General features: G+C 44.6%; 1 protein-coding gene across 1 annotated transcript in view; it reads left to right on the forward strand.

Moving 5' to 3' along the window:
• Positions 1 to 20822, forward strand: part of LOC310843361 (uncharacterized protein) — a 172562-nt gene that overhangs the window by 62920 nt on the left and 88820 nt on the right. Inside the window, exon 5 of the mRNA XM_083736624.1 lies at positions 12461 to 13857. Within this exon, the coding sequence (XP_083592750.1) occupies positions 12461 to 13857 (1397 nt within the window). The remainder of the gene's footprint in view (positions 1 to 12460; positions 13858 to 20822) is intronic.

Here is a 20822-nt window from a genome sequence, read left to right on the forward strand (position 1 = left end):
TGTAGCACTTGCCCTCCCAGTAGCTCCCTGCCGTCCACTGTGACGACTTTCAGAGGTACCGCCGCTGGCAGAAGGGCTATGCCATGTTGCTGGAGGAACTGCATGTCTATAAAATCTGCATTGCTCCCCGAGTCGACGGTGATGGGAATTTCCACCAGTAGCCCATTGGGGAGCTGAAGGGATGCGGTGAGCTGCACTACTGGTTTGGGTGGGAGGGGGTCGGTGGGCTGTAAGATCCCTGGGGATTGCTTCACTGACTTGTCTGGCTGGTCCCCAGAGACGCCATCTCCAGCCAGACAGTGGAGTTTTCCTGCTGCGACTCCCTCTGCTGAATTGCGTCTGTTACTGTCGCTGCGGCTGCAGTATGCTTGTGAAACCGCTGGGGACACTCTTTTGCCATATGCTGAGCACTGTCGCAGATGTAGCACTTCCTGGTTCCTCTAGGAGGCTTCATCTTGACTGCTCCCGGAGTTAGGGCTCCGACTGTGGAGTGAGCCTTAGCACCACCTATCTCCATCGGCTCCTCTCCCCCTCCCAGCGGAGGCATGGATCGAGCGCGCGCCGCCTCCTTGGGGAAGGGAGGCAGTCCTCTCGCTGGCGTGCGTCCCAAATGCCCTTCCTCCCTGCCCCAAGGGCGTCCTTCCAACCGAACCCCAATGGAGAGTGCCCGTTCCACCACTTCCTTGGTGGTTTGGGGTCTTCCCCCCCTTGCGATCTCATCTTTCACAGCTCCGCTCAACCCCTCCCAGAACAGGTCTCTGACGGCAGGCGATTCTTTCTCCCAGGCTAGTACATTCACCAATCCGAAAAAACGTGCATGATATTGCCTCACAGTGGCTTTACCTTGTCTTAGTCCGTGAATCTCCCTCCTAGCGATATCCACATCAATCTCAGATAAAAAACACGCATCCATCACTTTAATGAAGGCAGCCGCATTTTGGAGGGCTGGATCCTTGTCTCTCCATAGATTGCGCAGCCACGATTTTGCCTCCCCCCGCAAATGCGAAATAATAAATCCCACTTTCTCTCCCTCATTTTTAAAGTCTTTGTCAAGCAGCTGCAATGTATAAATCACATCTGCTCTGAAGTTAGGATACTCCTGCAGGTCCCCATTGAAGTGAGATACCAGGCTCCCTCCTCTGTTTCCCAGCCCAATCCCTTCTGGTCTGGTGGCTGGTAGCCTCTGTGTACTTAGCACTTCTAACCTGGTTCGCAGATCCTGGCAGGCAGCAGCTGCTTCCTGTTCTTTCTTTCTGGAAGCCGCAATTTCTGCAGTCAACTGCGTCACTGCGTTTTGCAAACTCGCTATCCTCTCTTCGGTAGTCATTTCCCTGTTTTTCGTGAGCTCGCGAAGCACCAATCTTCACCCCTCGCTGCTTTCCCGCACTCCACGAGGTTGCAAAATTGGTGAAAATAGAGAGGGGACTTACTGTCAGGACTGCCGCTAGGTCCCAGCTCACAGAGGACCAACGCCCAGTGGATATTATATACAAAAGTCTTTATTGAAGTTTAGTTTCCATTTCCAAGCTCTGGGCGCGCAGGCCCACGTCTTAACGCTAGACCGGCTAAGTCCCCTCTGACTCACTGCTCCACCCACACCAGTTTAAGATTCTAGCCCGGCTCCACCTCTTGCGCTGCTCTTTCCTGCGTTGGGTCCTTCTGCCCTCTGGGGTTCCCTCCTTCCTGGACTCCTCTGACGCGGAGCCTCCTGAGTCTTGCCCCTCCCTCCGGCGGGCTTTAGGACCTGGCTCCCTTCCCGGGCTCCCCGCTGTGCCGCGCTCCTGTACATTTGAACTTGGCGCGCGCGCCCAGCCGGTGACTTTCCTTCTGACCGTTTCCCCGCTTCCTGATGTGGGTGTTGCCAAACCTGACTCCTCTCCTCCCTCTGGTGGTGAGGACACTGGTCCCGACTCCTGGGACTCCCCCTCCCCACTGCGCTCTGGTGGAGACGCTGGCCCTGATCTCCAGCTGCTGTTCAGAGACTCCCCGCTGGCCCCTCCCTCTTGAGGTTTCTCCCTTGGAATCTCCCTTGCTCTGGCCACCGGCGCTCCCTTCTGTGAGTCCTCCGATTCGCTAGAGAGGCTTGTGGAATAACTCTGGCCACTGTCACTGCCTGCGCCCCCCTCGTACTCCTCCTCCTCACTCTCCATTTGCTCCCCCTCCTGTGTCTCTCCTTCTCAACCCCTGACAATAATTTTTATTTATACCCTGCCCATCTGGCTGGGTTGCCCCAGCCACTCTGGGTGGCTTCCAACACATACATACACATGAAACATTAATAATAACAATCTGATCCCATATAAAAAGCACATTAACTTTAAAATGAACAACCTACACTAGTGGCCAAAATTGTGGAAGCCTTTTGGGAAAAGTGTATATCTGAGGTTTGATGGTTCATAACACCACTTTTTTGGGGAATAATACCATAAAATTCTATATCAATGGAAAAATTATTTAATGAAGAAAGTAATGCAATAATAATAATAATAATAATAATAATAATAATAATAATATATTATTTATATCCCACCCTCCCCAGCAGAAGCTGGGCTCAGAGTGGCTAACAACAGTAAAATGATATAACATTCTAAAATCAGTTCATTATAAAATCAAATCAAATCAGAGTAATGGCAACCATTGGCTAGAGTTCTGTGGGGAGGGGGTCAGGCTGTGCCCTGGCCAAAGGCCTGGTGGAACAGCTCCATCTTGCAGGCCCTGCGGAAAGATGTCAAGTCCTGCAGGGCCCTAGTCTCTTGTGACAGAGCATTCCACCAGATTGGAGCCACAGCCGAAAAAGCCCTCGCTCTGGTTGAGGCCAGCCTAACCTCTCTGTGGCCCAGGACCTCCAATATGTTTTTTTTTTTAAGACCGTAAGGTCCTCCGTGGGACATACCAGGAGAGGCGGTCCCGTAGGTACGAGGGTCCTAGGCCATATAGGGCTTTAAAGGTCAAAACCAGCACCTTAAACCTGATCCTGTACTCCACTGGGAGTCAGTGCAGCTATTATAGCACTGGGCGAATGTGATCCCGCAGTGAGGACCCCGTAAGGAGTCTCGCCGCGGCATTCTGCACCCGCTGGAGTTTCTGGGTCAGCCTCAAGGGCAGCCCCACATAGAATGAGTTACAATAATCCAGTCTGGAGGTGACTGTCACGTGGATCACAGTGGCTAGGTCAGGGTGAGAAAGGTAAGGAGCCAACTGCTTAGCTTGGCGGAGATGAAAAAATGCCGCCTTTTTATAGCTGCAATCTGCGCCTCCATAGAAAGGGAGGTGTTGAAGATTACACCCAAACTCTTAACGGACGGTGCTGGCACTAATTGCACCCCCGCAAGAGATGGGAGTCCCCCCCCCCAATCCCATATTGTCTCGACCCAGCCAAAGGACCTGTGTCTTCGAAGGATTTAGCTTCAACCAGCTCCCACATAACCATCCAGCCACAGCTTCCAAACATCTGATCAGTGTGCCTGGGGCCAAGTCAGGATGGCCATCCATCAACAGATAGAGTTGGGTGTCATCGGCATACTGATGGCAGCCCAACCCAAAACTCTGGACAAGCTGGGTGAGGGGGGGGGGCACTTAAAGATGTTGAAAAGCATCCGGGAGAGTATCGCACCCTGTGGCACTCCACACACTAAGGAGTGGTGCGATGACAGTTTCCCCCCAAGCGCCACCCTCTGTCCCCGACCAGAGAGAAACGAGTGTAGCCATTGAAGGACTGTGCCCTGGATCCCCACGTCGGCAAGGCGGTGGTCCAGGAGTTCGTGATTGACCATGTCGAAGGCTGCTGACAAGTCTAAAAGAATCAGCAGCCCCGACCCGCCTCGATCCAGCTGCCTGCGGAGATCATCTGTTAGGGCGACCAGAGCCGTCTTGGTCCCATGACCAGCGTGGAAGCCTGACTGGAATGGATCCAGAGCCAATGTTTCATCCAGAAACCTACCAAGCTGTTCAGCAACCGCTCTCTCAATCACCTTACCCAGGAACGGAAGATTTTAAACCGGGCGGTAATTAGATACATCTAAATGATATAATGATGTTTTCTTTAAGAGCGGGTGCACCACTGCCTCCTTCAGTTCCCCTGGGAATATCCCGGTTCCAAGGGACAAATTGATGATATCCCCCAGGAGGGCCCGCACCTCGTCTGGACACGCTCTAATCAGCCAGGATGGGTACAGGTCAAGAGGACAGGTGGTGGGCTTTCCAGCTCGGAGGAGTCTGTCCACATCAGCTGGAGATATCCGGTCAAAGTGGTCCAATACTGGACCTGAGGACAGTCAAGGGGCCTCCAGTTCCGTTATTGTATCCAAATTGGCAAGGAGGTCACGGCGGAGCAACAGGATCTTCTCCTCAAAAAAGCTTGCAAATGCCTCACCACTGTGTGTCAAATTGTTATTTAAATTTGGCTGTCCCTCCAGGGACATTAAGGACCTAATTATACTAAATAATTTCGCTGGGTGAGAGCTAGTGGATGCAATGGAAGCCGAGAAGTAAGACTTCTTAGCGGCCTTCACTGCCATCTCGTAGGTTTTCATAAAAACCGTATAAGATGTTCTTGAGGCTCTGTCACGGTCACCCTGCCATACTCGCTCTAGCCGTCTGAGGTCCTGCTTCATTTTCCGGAGCTCCTCAATAAACCAGGGAGCCCGGTTTCTGCTGGGTCGCAGAGGGAGCTTCGGTGCGATCTCATCGATGGCTGCCAGGAGCTGGATATTCCAGCCCTCAACTAGCTCAGTCAATGAGTCGCCAGGGGGAGCATGGTCCCGCAAGGCTTGGCGGAATATATCAGGGTCCATCAGCCTCTGCGGGCGAGCCCAAATCAGCTCGCCACCTAAGCAGGGTGGGGGTGGAAAGTCAATCCTGGCTTTCAGAGCGTAGTGATCAGACCATGGCACCTTCATTGAAGGAGACATGATCACATCTATACCTACGCCAAAGATCAAATCCAGCGTGTGGCCTGCTTGATGTGTGGGGCCCAAAAGAAACTGGGAGAGCCCTAGTGTCGCCATGGAAGACACCAGGTCCAGAGCCTGTGAGGAAGGAGTGGCATCAGCATGGATGTTGAAGTCCCCCAATACCAATAGGTTAGGGAACTCCAAGGCCCAGCCGGCCACCGCCTCCAGCAGGCCTGACAGGGTGGCTGCTGGTGCGCTAGGTGGCCGGTACACCAGGCAGACAGCCAAGCTCACCTCAGAGCCCCACACTAGGCCAACCCATTCAATGCCGGGGATCAATGGCGATGGCAGAGCCCTGAAAGAACAATCTTCCCGGATTAACGTCTATGAAGGAGTATTTATTAGAACATCAATCATAAAGAAGAAATGGGAAACACATAGAAAAAAGGAGATGTGCAGAAATTCTCACCATGTCCACTAATACTTGGTTTGGTAACTTTAATTACGATCTTGCAACGTCCTCCCATGGAGTGAACCAGGCTTTTTAAAATTTCTGCAGCTATAATAATGTGAAACCAAGATTGAATAATTGCCTCTATTAATTGCTGGGTTGGTTCAAACTAACAAGTTTCTTTAGTTGGCTCCAAAGATTGGGTTAAGATCTGGGCTATTCCCAGGCCGTTCCAGGAGTGGAATATGATTATCTTGAAACCACTGTTTGCACACAGCAGCAACATGACATGGAGCTGAATCCTGTGGAAATAAAAATAAATCAGTAAATATTTATATAAATATATGTAAATGCTTCAGTATCTGGGGAAAGATCACATGTGGAATGGTTCAGTTTGGGCTCAAGTATTTCATTTATGAATTTTGGGGCATTTACATTCCCATTCATGATGCAAATCCTGCCCACACCTTTTGCTGCCATCCAACCCCAGATCATAACACTAACTGGGTGTTTCACAGTAGGTGTAATACATGTACAGTGGTACCTCTGGTTAAGATGATGATGATGATGATGATAATTGATTTATACCCAGCCCATCTGGCTGGGTTTCTCCAGCCACTCTGGGCTACTTCCAACAAAAATATCAAAATACAATATTCCATCAAATATTAAAAGCTTTCCTAAAGAGGGCTGCCTTCAGATGTCTTCTATTTTTTTTTTTTTCAAAATTTTTATTAGGTTTTTTTAATAAAAGAGATACAAAAATGAAAAACAGCATTGTTTGTGTCTTTACAAAATTTCATAACATCTTTGGACTTCCTCGCGTCATCCGCTCGCACTTACATTGTTCATAAAATTTTTCAAGCAAATTACCATCTTATTTGTAATCTTATAACCAATCATTACAATATAGTCTAATAATACTCATCTAATTTAGTGATGGCCAATTGTTTATAATCAAGCATCCTTCTTAGCATTCCATCAAATTACAATAATTTTGTAAATAAATCTTAAATTTCTTCCAGTCTTCTTCAATCCTTTCTTCTCCCAGGTCTCGAATTCTGCCAGTCATTTCCGCCAGCTGCATATAGTCCATCAGCTGCATCTGCCATTCTTCCAGCGTGGGTAGATCTTGAGTTTTCCAGTTCTTTGCGATGAGTATCCTTGCTGCCGTTGTTGCATACATAAAGAAAGTTCTGTCCTTCTTTGACACCTTCTGGCCGACAATACCCAGAAGGAAGGCCTCTGGTTTCTTAGTGAAAGTATACTTAAATACCTTTTTCAGTTCATTATATATCATTTCCCAGAAGGCCTTCACTTTAGGGCAAGTCCACCAGAGGTGAAAGAATGTTCCTTCATTTTCTTTACATTTCCAACATTTATTGTCAGACGAGTGGTATATTTTGGCAAGCTTAACTGGGGTCATGTACCATCTGTATATCATTTTCATTATATTTTCTTTCAAAGCATTACATGCAGTAAAGTTTAGCCCAGTGGTCCACAACCTTTCCCATTCCTCAAACATAATGTTATGCCCAATGTCCTGTGCCCACTTTATCATAGCCGATTTAACCATTTCGTCTTGTGTGTTCCATTTCAACAGCAAGTTATACATTCTTGAAAGTACCTTAGTCTTAGGTTCTAACAGTTCAGTTTCCAACTTCGATTTCTCCACCTGGAACCCTAGCTTTTTGTCATTTTTAAAAACTTCTTTAATCTGAGCGTAATGTAACCAGTCTCGCACTTTATCCTTCATTTTTTCCATACTCTGCAATTTCCAGTTATTTCCATCTTTTTCTAATATTTCCCAATATTTTGGCCAATTGGCTTCCATATTGGGTCTTTTTCGGGCCTTAGCTTCCAGAGGTGAAAGCCACCTTGGGGTTTTATTTTCCAATAAGTCTTTATATTTTGTCCAGACATTAAACACTGCTTTTCTGACAATATGGTTCTTAAAGGCCTTATTGATCTTAACTTTGTCATACCATAAGTATGCATGCCAACCAAAATTATTATTAAACCCTTCCAGATCCAACACATCAGTGTCTTCGAGAAGTAGCCAGTCTTTTAGCCAGCAGAAAGCTGCGGCTTCATAATACAACCTTAAGTCTGGCAGGGCAAAGCCCCCTCTTTCCTTTGCGTCAGTCAGTATCTTAAACTTAATTCTGGGCTTTTTGCCCTGCCAGACAAATTTAGAAATATCTCTCTGCCACTTCCGGAAGCATTCCGTCTTGTCTATAATCTGTAGTGTTTGAAACAAAAACAACATTTTTGGCAATACATTCATCTTAATAGCAGCAATTCGGCCTAACAAAGAAAGCTTCAATTTTGTCCAACTGTCCAAGTCTCTCTTAATTTCAGACCAGCATTTTTCATAATTTTCCTTAAATAGACTCAGATTTTTTGCTGTTATGTTCACCCCTAGGTACTTTACCTTTTTCACCAATGATAATTCTGTTTCTCTCTGAAACTGTTCTGATTCAATATCTGTCAAATTTTTCCCCAACACCTTAGTTTTCTGTTTGTTTAACTTAAATCCCGCCACCCGACCAAAATTGTCAATCAATTGTAAAACTCTTTTCGTACTAGATTCCGGCTCCTGCAGTGTCAAAACTAGGTCATCTGCAAAAGCTTTAAGTTTATATTGTTTCGCTCCGACCTGGATCCCTTGCACCAACCGGTCCCCTCTGATCAAGTTTAAGAGCACCTCCAGGACTGAGATAAATAACAAAGGGGAAATCGGGCAGCCTTGTCGTGTTCCTTTTTCAATTTTGAACTCTTCTGTTACCACATTATTAACAATCAATTTTGCTTTTTGTTCTGAATATATTGCGTCAATCCCATTTTCAAAACCCCTCCCCACTCCCATTTCTTTTAAATTTCCCTTCATAAATTTCCAAGAGATGTTGTCAAAGGCCTTCTCCGCATCTATAAAAATTAGCACTGCTTTAGTGTTTATGTCAGTTTGCAAAAGTTCCAGGACATCAATAATGTTCCTTGTGTTAGCAAACATGTGTCTGCCTGGGAGAAAGGCTGCCTGGTCTTTATGAATTACTTGACTTAAAACTCTTTTAAGTCTGTTTGCCAAAACATCAGCAAATATTTTGTAATCCACATTTAAAAGGGAGATGGGGCGGTAGTTCTTGAGCTGTGTCTTTTCAGTTTCTGATTTTGGTATCAATGTGATGAACGCTTCTTTCCACGATTCTGGCGCCTTCTTTCCCTCCATAATTTCATTGCTGACCTCCAGCAGTAGTTGGATCAAATAATCACTTAATGTCATATAGTACTTGGAGGTCAAGCCGTCTGGCCCTGGAGATTTGCCCAATTTCAAGTTCTGAATGGCATGTTCAATCTCTTGTCGTGTTATTTTGCTGTTCAGGAGTAGTCTATTTTCTTGTGACAATTTTTTCAATCCGTTTTTCCTCAAAAATTGTTCAATCTCAACTTCATTCTGCGGCCCTTGAGTATATAATTTTTTAAAATATTTTTGAAAACACTTTCTAATCTCCACGGGGTTCTGTATACTTCTTCCTTCAATTTCCAAATTTGTTACTATGTTCAATTTTTGTCTCTTCTTCAACTGCCAGGCCAGCAGTTTCCCACATTTATTTGCCGATTCAAACGTTTTTTGTTTCATTGATTTAATCTTCCATTCTATTTCCTGGTTTATCAGTTTTGAATATTGTGCCTGATGAAGTTTAATTTCTCTCAAAATCGGCTGTGACTTCGGATTGGCTCTTAGCTTCTTCTCTAGTTCTTTAATTTTCTCCAGAATCTTGTCTTTCTTTTCATTTTGTGTCCTTTTCCTTATGGCATTCTGTTGTATCAAGAACCCTCTCATCACAGCTTTGCTTGCGTCCCAAATTGTTCTTTTTTCCACCGCGGTGTTCAGGTTTATTTCAAAATAGTCCTTTATAACTTTTTGGGCCTTCTTAATGATCTCCTGATTTTTAAACAAATTGTCATTCATCTTCCATCTAAAGGAGCCGGTTGGTAATAATGTCATGTCCATTTTCAAAGCATTATGGTCGGAGCAGGTTTTTGGGCAGATTTCCACTTTCCTGACCTTAGGTGCCAGACCTCTAGTAATCCAAATTTGGTCGATTCTTGTCCAAGTCAGTTGAGCCTCAGAGAAAAATGTTCCTTCTTTTCCTAGGGGGTTCTTGATTCTCCATATGTCAATCCAGCCCATATTTTCTGTCATTTCAAAAAAGGTCTTTGGTAGTCTGCCATCTTTGGTAACTTTTTGACTTTGCGACTTATCCATGTTAGTTGATACAATCCCATTCATATCTCCCATCATTATGATGTTGTCATAGTCCAGATATTCCAGCATGCTTTCATGCAACTTCTTATAAAATTCCGATTTCCCATCATTTGGTGCATAGATTCCTAATATCAAAATTTTTTCTCCTTGATACTGTATTTCAATTGCCAAAATTCTGCCATGTTCATCTTTAAATAAGAATTTAGGTGAAAGGCTCTCTTTTGCATATATCACCACTCCTCTCTTCTTCACTATGTCTGAAGATATAAATTCTTGGCCAAGTCTCTTATTTATCAGCACTTTTCTGTGGAGCCTAGTCACGTGGGTTTCTTGCAGGCAAATAATGTCCAATTGTTCCTTTTTTAATATGTGAAAAATTTTCCTCCTTTTCTCCGGAATGTTGCAGCCATTTATATTCCAACTCAGAAGTTGCAGAGACATCCTGGATAAATCTGGTTATTTTTCTGGGGGTGGTACCTTTTTCGCTGAATCTTCAGGATCCAAGGGTGCAGGTACCTCTGGTGTTTCGGGCTCCGATGGTAATCCAAGTTTTTTATGAAGGTCCTCTCCGTATTGGTTCAGAAATTTGTCTCTGTCTTCCAATGTTCTAATTTTGATCTTCCTCCCTCTGAAAGTAAAAGATAGTCCTTGTGGAAAATCCCACCTAAAGATGATGGCGTTGCTCCTCAAAAGTCTTGCTAATTCCAAATATTCCGATCTCAAATCCAAAAGCTGTTTGGGAACGTCCTTGTATAACTCAATCCTCTTATCTAAAATGTCCAGTGACTTTCCGTAGTGTAGGCCCAAAATCTTGTCCCTCTCCTCCTTTGATCTCAGTGATATCAAACAGTCTCTGGGCTTGTCTTTTTTTGTCAGTCTTCCAAGTCTGAAAGCTGATGTAATCTTAAAGTCCGTCTCTTCTAGGTTCCAGTGCTTGGAAAATATTTTGGTCAGAAACTCAGCCAGGTTGTCCTCTTCCACTTCGGGTATCGATCTAATCCTTAAGTTGGTTTCCCTACTTCTCAGATGTCTTCTAAAAGTCTGAAAATTGTTTATTTCCTTGACATCTGATTGGAGGGCATTCAATGGGGTGGGTTCCACTACCGAGAAGGCCCTCTGCCTGGTTCCCTGTAACTTGGCTTCTTGCAATTAGGGAAATGCCAGAAGGCCCTCGTAGCTGGACCACATTATTCAGGCTGAATGATGGGGGTGGAGACGCTCCTCAGGTATACTGGACCGAGGCTGTTTAGGGCTTTAAAGGTCAGCACCAACACTTTGAATTGTGCTAGGAAATGTCCAGGGAGCCAGTGTAGGTCTTCCAGGACTAGTGGTATATTGTCAGATTTAGCACTTCTGTCACACAAGACACGGAATGCTGGCAGTTTTCCTAGTTGAGGTTTATTTAGAAATACAGTGGTACCTCGGGTTAAGAACTTAATCTATTCTGGAGGTCCATTCTTAACCCGAATCCATTTTTATCCTGAGACGCGCTTTCGCTAGCACCCCAGGGCAAAGTTCACTACCAGAAGCACCTGCTTCCAGGTTAGCGGAGCTCGTTACGCGAACCATTCGTAAGGAGGATGGTACATAATCCAAGGTTTCACTGTAGGATATAAATCTTCTCCGATTCTTCTCCTCGCGTATTTCATGCCATCACTACCAAGCAAGGAGATTTGGGTCTCATCACTCCAAATAACACTGCCCCATTGTTCCACTGTCCAGTTTAACATGGGTTGTAGCACAGTTTAATCTTTTCAACCTTTGCTTGAGAGATAACCATGGCTTTTTCCTTAGAATTCTAGCATTTAGAACAGTCTTTGCACTCAACTTCACATTACATTGCGCCATGTCATCTTGTATACACCCAAATGATTTTCTTCTGTCACGTAGGCACGGTCTCTTCATTCTTCAATTGTCACTTGCTGTTGTGCACCTTTCCCTGCCTTTACCAGTCTGATTTTGTAGTGACTGAGTCTCCTTATAGCTCTTCAAAAATATAGAAATGCCAGCTTTGGTTATGTTTCCCAAAATCTTTCTTCTAATTTCTTCATAAGTGTAGTCTTGTTCACTTAATAGAAGAAGAAGAAGAGGAGGAGGAGTTTGGATTTGATATCCCACTTTATTACTACCCTTAGGAGTATCAAAGCGGTTAACATTCTCCTTTCCCTTCCTCCCTCACAACTAACACTCTTTGAAGTGAGTGGGGCTGAGAGACTTCAAAGAAGTGTGACTGGCCCAAGGTCACCCAGCAGCTGCATGTGGAGGATCAGGGAAGCGAACCCGGTTACCAGATTAAGAGACTACTGCTCTTAACCACTACACCACATTGGCTATTTTACATCGCTTTCTGGGTGAACAGTCAACTCTTTGTGCCATTCCTTTAATTTTATTATATTATAGAAACTCACTAAATGAAAAAACACAAAAAAACCAATCAACAATAGAAATCACATAACACGCTGAGAAAACCTAAGCAAGTTGTATTTCGTTTTTCTAGTTATTTGGCTATACGTTTTGATAGAATACAGATAATTGAACAAACTTAGTTGCATTACATTCTTAATTGAATTATCTTTCCATTTATATATGATTTTATGATATTACTCCAAAAGAAGTGGTGTTATAAGCCATCAATCCTCTGAAAAACACTTTTTTCCGAAAGGCTTTGACAATTTTGACCACTAATGTATATCAAACCAAGCAACATTCAACAACCCATCAGAGTCTAATAACGAATATATTGGTTAATGACAAACAACAAAGGTAATGAACATCCCCCTCCCCAATTCCCTTCAGTTCTTTTCCATTTGTTCCTGAGGCTCTAACCCATTTTTGTCTGCATTGCAGATTGTGATGAATTGGAAATCGAGAACAAGTGTGACCACAACAAAATCCTCAGAGAGGAGAAGCCAGGTAAAAATTTGGAGTGTGGAGAGAGCTGCAGTCAGAGCTTCCATTACACTTTCCAACAAAGAATTATCATTGAAAAGAAACCCTATCAGTCCATGGAATGTGGAAAGGGCTTCAGCCACAGCCGCAATCTCACTTTCCATCAGAGAATTCATACAGGAGAGAAACCCTATCAGTGTGTGGAATGCGGAAAGAGCTTCAGTAAGATCTCTTCTCTCACTTCCCAACAAAGAATTCATACAAGAGAGAAACCCTATTCGTGTGTGGAATGTGGAAAGAGCTTCAGTAAAAGCACCAATCTCACTAAGCATCAGAGAATTCATACAGGGGAGAAACCCTATCAGTGTTTGGAATGTGGAAAGAGCTTCACTGAAAGCTACAAACTCACTTCCCATCAGAGAATTCATACAGGAGAGAAACCCTATCAGTGCGTGGCATGTGGAAAGAGCTTCAGTACGAGCTCCAATCTCACTTCCCATCAGAGAATTCACACAGGAGAGAAACCCTATCAGTGCGTGGAATGTGGAAAGAGCTTCAGTAGGAGAACCGATCTCATTTCCCATCAAAGAATTCATACAGGGCAAATACTCTATCAGTGTGCAGAATGTGGAAAGAGCTTCAGTAAGAGCTCCAATCTCACTTCCCATCAAAGAATTCATACAGGGGAGAAACCCTATCAGTGCATGGAATGTGCAAAAAGCTTCAGGAGGAGCTCTGATCTCACTTCCCATCAGAGAATTCATACAGGGGAGAAACCCTACCAGTGCCTGGAATGTGGAAAGAGCTTCAGATGGAGCACCGATCTCACATCCCATCAAAGAATTCATACAGGGGAGAAACCCTATCAGTGCCTGGAATGTGGAATGAGCTTCAGGAAGAGCTCCAATTTCACTTTCCATCAAAGAATTCATAGGACGAAACCATATCAGTGCTTTGAATGTGGAAAGAGCTTCAGTCGGAGCTCCTCTCTCAATTCCCATCAAAGAATTCATACAGGGGAGAAACCCTATCAGTGTGCAGAATGTGGAAAGAGCTTCAGTAAGAGCTCCAATCTCACATCCCATCAAAGAATTCATACAGGGGAGAAACCCTATCAGTGTGTGGAATGTGGAAAGAGCTTCAGTAGAAGCTCTGATCTCACTAAACATCAAAGAATTCATACAGGGGAGAAACCCTATCAGTGTGTGGAATGTGGAAGGAGCTTCACTGATAGCTCCTATTTCACTTCCCATCAAAGAATTCATTCAGGGGAGAAACCCTATCAGTGCCTGGAATGTGGAAAGAGCTTCAGGAAGAGCTCCAATCTCACTAGGCATCAGAGAATTCATTCAGAGGTCAGAAAAACTATTATACAGCTTTAGGAGTCTGTCAAATAGGCACCTTTTTAACCAGGCTTTTGGCTGATTGACATCTAATGCCTTTTAAAAATTTGGTGGGGAGTGGGGTTACAGATGTGTATCTTGTGTTTTTATGTTGTAACCGTCCTGAGACCTGTGGGTATAGGGAATAGGCGCCAACTCTTAAAGGCCCACAGGTTCCCCCCCCCCGAATAAAATATTTGAGGAGGGCACCCGCAAGTTGATAGGCATTGCCATTGAAATGGCATGCATGCACCACATCATGTGATTTATTATGTGAGGAGAGGCTTACTAAGCCCCTCCTATATTTTATTCAAGTTGGCACCCCTGGTATAGGGTGATATAGAAATTAATTAAATGCATAAATAAAATAAGAACATCTTGGTCGCCTTCATTTGTACGTGTTCCAGCTTGCCAATATCCTTCTTATTATCATTTTTAAAAATTATGTGCCCATCATCTGAGGAGTTCACAGTGGTTCACAACATAAACATACAGGTTGAAAGCATGGCTTTCTCAAAAACAAGGAAAGCCAGAGAAATCTCTTTCTTTTCTTTTTTTGGATGGAGTTACAAACTTTGTTGATCAGGGAACAGCTGTGGAAATAGTGCATCTTGATTTCAGTAAGGCTTTTGACGAAGTCCCCCGTGATATTTTTGCAAGGAAGCTGGTAAAATGTGGGCTGAATGAGGTAACTGTTAGGTGGATATGACACACAGAGTCAATTAAGAGTTGGCCGAAGGCCAAGGATGACTGATTAGAGGGGAGTAATTCTGCCTGGAGATATGAAACCTTGGATACAGCTTTACCATTGGATGAGAACTCACACAGGCATCATGACTTATGACCTTACTGACTGGAGTGTGTGTTGTTCTGAGAGAAAAGAGTCGTTTGGAGTTTGTTAAGAGAGAGCTAGTTAAGATCTGTATCTGTTCTTGTATATAGTAACTTGTAGAGCCTGCTGTAAATAATAAACACCTCTAAGTAACCATGTTACTGGTTGCAGCATTTTGTTCCTGCTCTCCGTCAGGGTAGCGGCCGGTCCTGATCCCCCAGCAACTCACCTCCCTGTTTCGCCCGAAGGTTGAGTATTTCTCATGCGTGTACTCAGGTCTCTCCTCTCAGACCTTAGTCTCTGCAGCTTGGGAGATGTCAGTGGGTTACTAGACCGAGGGGCCACCTCAGCCTCCCCTGACCAAACTGGTAATGGAGCAGCTGTAAGCGATGGCCCAGCTGAAGGCAATGAGGTAATCCCTGCGTCTGGAGTCAGGGCAGGCTCAGGCCCCTGACTCGGCTCAGCTGGTGCTTGTTGCAGGGGAACCTGTGCAGACTGGGACTCTTCAGGATCAGGCCCCAGACTTCGTTCAGATGATGCCTGAGGCTAAGGATCGGGTGCAGAAATTCCCCCACCTCCTGCAAAAGCAGGGAGAAGGTCTGGAAGCACACAGGCTGCAGGCAGCCTGTCCGCTGCTCCCAGAGCTGGGGGGGGGGGAATCATTTTCCCCCCCTTGATTTCCCCCTCTGAAAACTAGGTGCGCCCTATGGAGCGAAAAATACGGTATTTTAAATCTTTTGTTGGAAGCCGCCCAGAGTGGCTGGGGAACCAGTATTATTAGCAGGTTTTTGAGGACAGGGAAAACATGTTCGGACACGGAGCGTTAAAGCTCTGCCTGGAAAGAGAGGGCCAAAAACTGAGTGTGGATAAGCCATTGCACTCCTCTTCTTTTGGAAACATTGGAGGCTCACTGGTGTTGTGTGATATACTGCTTTCTTTATTTACACCTCTATACAAGGTGAACATAGGTGGTTGAGAATCCAAGAAGAGACTCCTGGATTAGGCCAATGGCCAATCCAGTTCTCAGCCTGTTCTCACAGTGTCCAGCCAGATGCCTGGGGGAAACCAGGAAGCAGAGAATGAAGAGCCCTCTCTTGTCCTGTGATTTTCCACAAGTGGATGCAGCTGAACTCAAAGAGATGCTCCAAGTTCCTGGCCTTTTATCTGCTTTTGACACAGAAGATCTTGAAGAGACCCTGCTGGATCCTCTTGGTCCTTACTCCATAAATAATGGGGTTCATCATGGGTGGAAGGAGCAGGTATATATTTGCTACCAGAATGTGGACATGGGCAACCACGTGACCAAACCGGTGGGTTAAGAAGGAGAAAAATGCTGGAGTGTAGAAGACCAGGATGACACAGGCGTGAGAGCCGCAGGTGCCAAGAGATTTGACCCGTGCTTCCTTGGAAGGGAGCTGGAAGACAGCCTGGAAAATGAGGATGTAAGGCACGATGATCAACACCAAGTCCAGCCCCCCAGTCAGAAAAGCAACCAGGAGACTGTAGGCCCTCTCTGCTCCAGTGTCCACACAGGTCAGTTTCATCAGAGCCATGAACTCACAGTACGTGTGCAAGATGACGTTGCCTCTGCAATACGGGAGCCATTTCAGGAGGAAAGGGTGCGGGCTCAGGAGGATGGCCCCCCGTAGCACAATGGTCAGTCCCATCTTGGCAACCACGTCATTTGTCAGGCTTTTCTTTCTTGAAGGGCCCCACAGACCTCATGGGACAGCCGAGAAGATTCCTTTGTTGCTTTTTTCATAAATCAGCAACGGAGGTTGCATTTCCTTATTTACGGGTGGGCTGTTGCTTAAGCACATAACATGGCCTTCACGCTTAGTTATGTATTAGGAACACAGGCACAAATTTGTGTGTGTGTGTGTTTATTTGCAAACTACCCCCGTCTCTGAGCAGTGAGACTCCTTGGGCCCCAGGCCCATCTTCGGTTTCCTTCGAATGAAGGTCAGCGTAGACTGTGCTGTCTTTATGATATCTAGTTTTATTTACTCACATATTCAACCTGAGCGGAGGATGGAGGGGCTCACAGCATGGACACCCCCACCACGTCTTGCTTCTCCCCAGAAGCGGCTTAGTCATGCTGGCCACAGGACCCAGAAGCTGTACGCCAGCTCCCTCAGCCAGTAAAGCGATATGAGCGCTGCAACCCCAGAGTCATCTGCAACTGGACCTAACGGTCAGGGGTCCTTTCACCTTTACATTGGCTCTGGCACAGAGCACGTCAGTATCTGTGTCTCCAGCTTCCAACTCAGCTCATGCGCAACTCACTCTGGCTCTTTCCCTCCTACAGATGAGATGGGGGGTGGCGGCAATGACATTTCCTGGGTTGCCCCATCCCTTTGCTGCAGTTCTTGCAACCCAGCTCATTCTTTGGGGATGCTGAGGTGGACACTCAACTGGCCAGCAAAGGTCACTGTCTTACCAAAAAACTTGTCTGAACAGTTCACAAAAGTCCCCCATTAGATTCTGACCCTCCCTGGGTACAGGATCCCCAGTAATAGGAGAGGCACAGAAATGGCTCCTCTTTCTTTAAGGGCCCATGTACGTAAATACCTTTGGCACTACTGTGAGGGTGAGGCTTTGAAAATTGAAAATGTTAAGAACCTGCAGTGAGTTTCTGGCAACGGGTTGAGCCGGATTAAGACCTTTAGAGTCCCAAAGCACTTAAAAGATGTTGGTGCCTCCATATAGATATATTCAAAGCATATACAATAATAAACCATAAAATAAAATTTTAGTATTTGAAATAGAATGAAACAGTCAGGCTTGCAGGTGGTTGCTCACAAGTAAACAGCCAGGACTCCGACCTGCTTTTTACAGGTTTTACTTAGTGCAAACTATGTACAGTGCAGAAACCCAAAGTTCATGTCTGTCTCAGTCACTTGCAGATTCCAGGAGTGGCTTCTTCCTGTCTCTCCCCCCCCCCCCCAAGTATAAGAACTTAGACACCCCAAATCTCCGCCTCCTTTCCTTACGTTTGACCCCCTTACAAAAACTAGGCGACAGAAGCGGCATGCCCGGAGCACGAAGGGCTGGCAGAGAGAGAAAGGAGGCCCCAAGTGCTCTGGGTTCAAGAGCTACAGCCATGCCAGAACCCAGAGAGCCTGGCTCCCACCAAAGCAATTACAAAAAATATAGACCAGGAGGTAATTAATAGATTACAGCAACAGAGATTGAAGTGGTTAAAAAAGTTAAATACTTAGGAGTATGGTTAACTCCCAGGGATATTGATTTGTTTCAGAACAACTATGTTCCAACTTGGAATAAGATTAAAAGGGACCTAGAGGTGTGGGGAAGAATGAAATTGTCATTTTGGGGAAGGATTGCCACGATCAAAATGAATGTGTTACCGGAGATGTTATTCTTATTTCAAATGGTTCCAGTAATCAAGGGGGCAGCAATTTTTAAAAACTGGCAAAGAGAAATTTCAAGGTATATCTGGCAGGGTAAGAAACTGAGGATAAAGTTTAAGATATTGACAGATATGAAAGAAAGAGGAGGCTTCGCCTTGCCAGATTTGAAATTGTACTATGAAGCATCCTGCCTCTGTTGTTGAAGGAATGGATGAAATTAGAAGATACTGATTTGTTAGATTTAGAAGGTTTTGATAATAGATTTGGGTGGCATGCATATTTGTGGTATGATAAGAAACGTGTACATAAAGGATTTGAAAACCACATCATAAGAAGGTCCCTGATTGAAGTGTGGGAAAGATATAAAAACTTGTTGGAACAAAAAACTCCATATTGGCTATCGCCATTGGAGGCGATGAGTGTGAAGAAAGTTAATATGACTGTAGGATGGGTGACATATGATAAGCTAATAAGTAAAAGAGAAGTTAAATGGAAAATAAGACCATTTGAAGAAGTTAAGGAATATGTTAATGATTGGTTGAATTTTTTTCAAATAAATGAAATGTTTAAAAAAGATTTGAATCAAAGGGGTTTTGCTGACAAAGTATCAAAATTTCAGATAGAAATATTGAATAATGATTTTAAAATTCTAGCAAAAATGTATAAGATATTGTTAGAATGGTGTACTAAGGATGAAGAAGTAAAATCAGTTACGATTGACTGGGCCAAAGACTTAGGGCATAATATACAAATGGAAGACTGGGGGAAATTATGGAAAGAAGGTTTAAGATTTACTGCTTGTACTACCATAAAAGAAAATGTGATGAAAATGATGTATCGATGGTATGTAACACCGGTAAAGTTAGCAAAAATGTACAAGACAAGTAACAAATGTTGGAAATGTAAAGAAAAAGAGGGTACATTTTATCATATGTGGTGGGAATGTAAGAAAGTAAAAAGCTTTTGGGAAATGATTTATAATGAATTGAAGAAAATGTTGAAATATACATTTGTTAAGAAACCAGAAGCATTTTTACTAGGTATTACAGGTAATGAGATAAATAAGAAAGAAAAGAAGTTATTTTTATATGCAGTAACTGCAGCAAGAATATTGATGGCCCAGAAATGGAAACAAGAGGAGCTACATACGTTAGAAGAGTGGAGAACAAAAATGATAGACTATGCAGAATTGGACAGAATGACAGGAAGGATCCGAAACCGACAAGACCAAAGATTTACAGAAGATTGGGGAAAATGTATTGAATATTTGCAAAAATTAAGTGACAATCAGATTACGTTTGTAAGTTTTAATGAAGCATTGTGATGGGGAAAAAGTGTTAAATTGGGATGAAGTTTACAGTAATAATGTAAATAACAAAATAGAAATGTGTTTAAAGTTAAATTATGTAGGATTTGCAGACAAGTTGAGGGAAGTCAAAAAAAGAGAAATAAGATGCAACTAAGATTTATGGAGAGTATAATTTTGTTTTGTATTTGAATATATATATATATAAAACAGAGAGCCTGGCTCCCTCATTCATGCAGTCAAGCAGTGTATAAATTTCATGAAAAAAATGAAATAAACAGGGAGAGGGGAGAGCTTTGGGTCATTATTAACATGGATGGGAACTTATTCTCATAATGTTTAATTGGTTTGGTGAAATTGGAAGCCACAAGATGTGGCAAGGACAACAGGCTTGCCAGTTTGGAACGGGGGTCATGTCTCTTCACAGAGAAGGAGGAGGAGAGTATCTCTGGTTATAATCAGACCTAGCTGTCTAGAGCTTCCAGCTAGAGAAGTCGTCTAGCATGGAAGGCACCTGCGAGAGGACAGGCCACAGGAGTGGGCTGTTGCTGGTGGGCTTCCTGGAGACATCTGCTTGGCCTTGTCTCTGGGCGGAAGCCCCTTCTCCAGCTATGCCATATCCCTTGCTATATCCAACGCTCCAGCCCAAAGGAAAGAGAAGCATTGCCAGCCGTTCAAGGGCTGCTCTGCCTCATCTTCTTAGGACAGCCCTGCCCTTCCTGGAGAGGAAGGAGACCCCTAGGAGGGACCTCCAAGTCTCAAGGGGTCCCAGAAGAGGAGCAGAACCTGAGGGAGGTGGTGGAGTCTTCCTTGGAGCCAGAGAGACCCCCAGGAAGGGGGAGCTGGCGTTGGGCAGCTAGAGAGATGCAAGATGGAGCCAGGCAGAGGTGTAGCGGTTGGAGGGCTGGACTAGGAGGACCTGGGAGAGCAGGGTTCGAATCCCCACTCAGTTATAAAGCTCCCCAGTGAACTTTGGGCCAGCCTAGCCTACTTTACAGGACTGCTGTGATTATAAAAATTGGTGGCAGGGAGAACCATGAAGGCCACCTGGAGCTCCTGGGAGGAACATGGCCTAGGAATGTCATAATAAATGATGAGAGGGGAGAGAAAGGGGGAAGGCAAGGGAAGATTGTGGAGGAGCTGAGCTCTCTGGAGAAGACTGACCGGATCTTCAGTATCTATCATTGATAGGTGTTCTGTGGTGTTATGCAGCCATAACTTGTGAAATATAACATCCAGCACACCAGCTGCGCCTCAGTTCTGCTCTAGATGTGTTGCAATCTGCGGTGTGTGCTCTGTGTGGAGGAATCTCAGGCATGCAGAAAAACACTCAGCATGCAGCTTCTTCCTAATCTATGAAGCTTTATTTACAGCGCCATAATAAATCAGCAGTCCGGGAGCAGACATTGCTGTTTCTCCTTTGGCAGCA

Source organism: Podarcis gaigeae, assembly GCF_964106915.1.
Source record: "Podarcis gaigeae genome assembly, chromosome: 4".
Lineage (NCBI taxonomy): Eukaryota > Metazoa > Chordata > Lepidosauria > Squamata > Lacertidae > Podarcis > Podarcis gaigeae.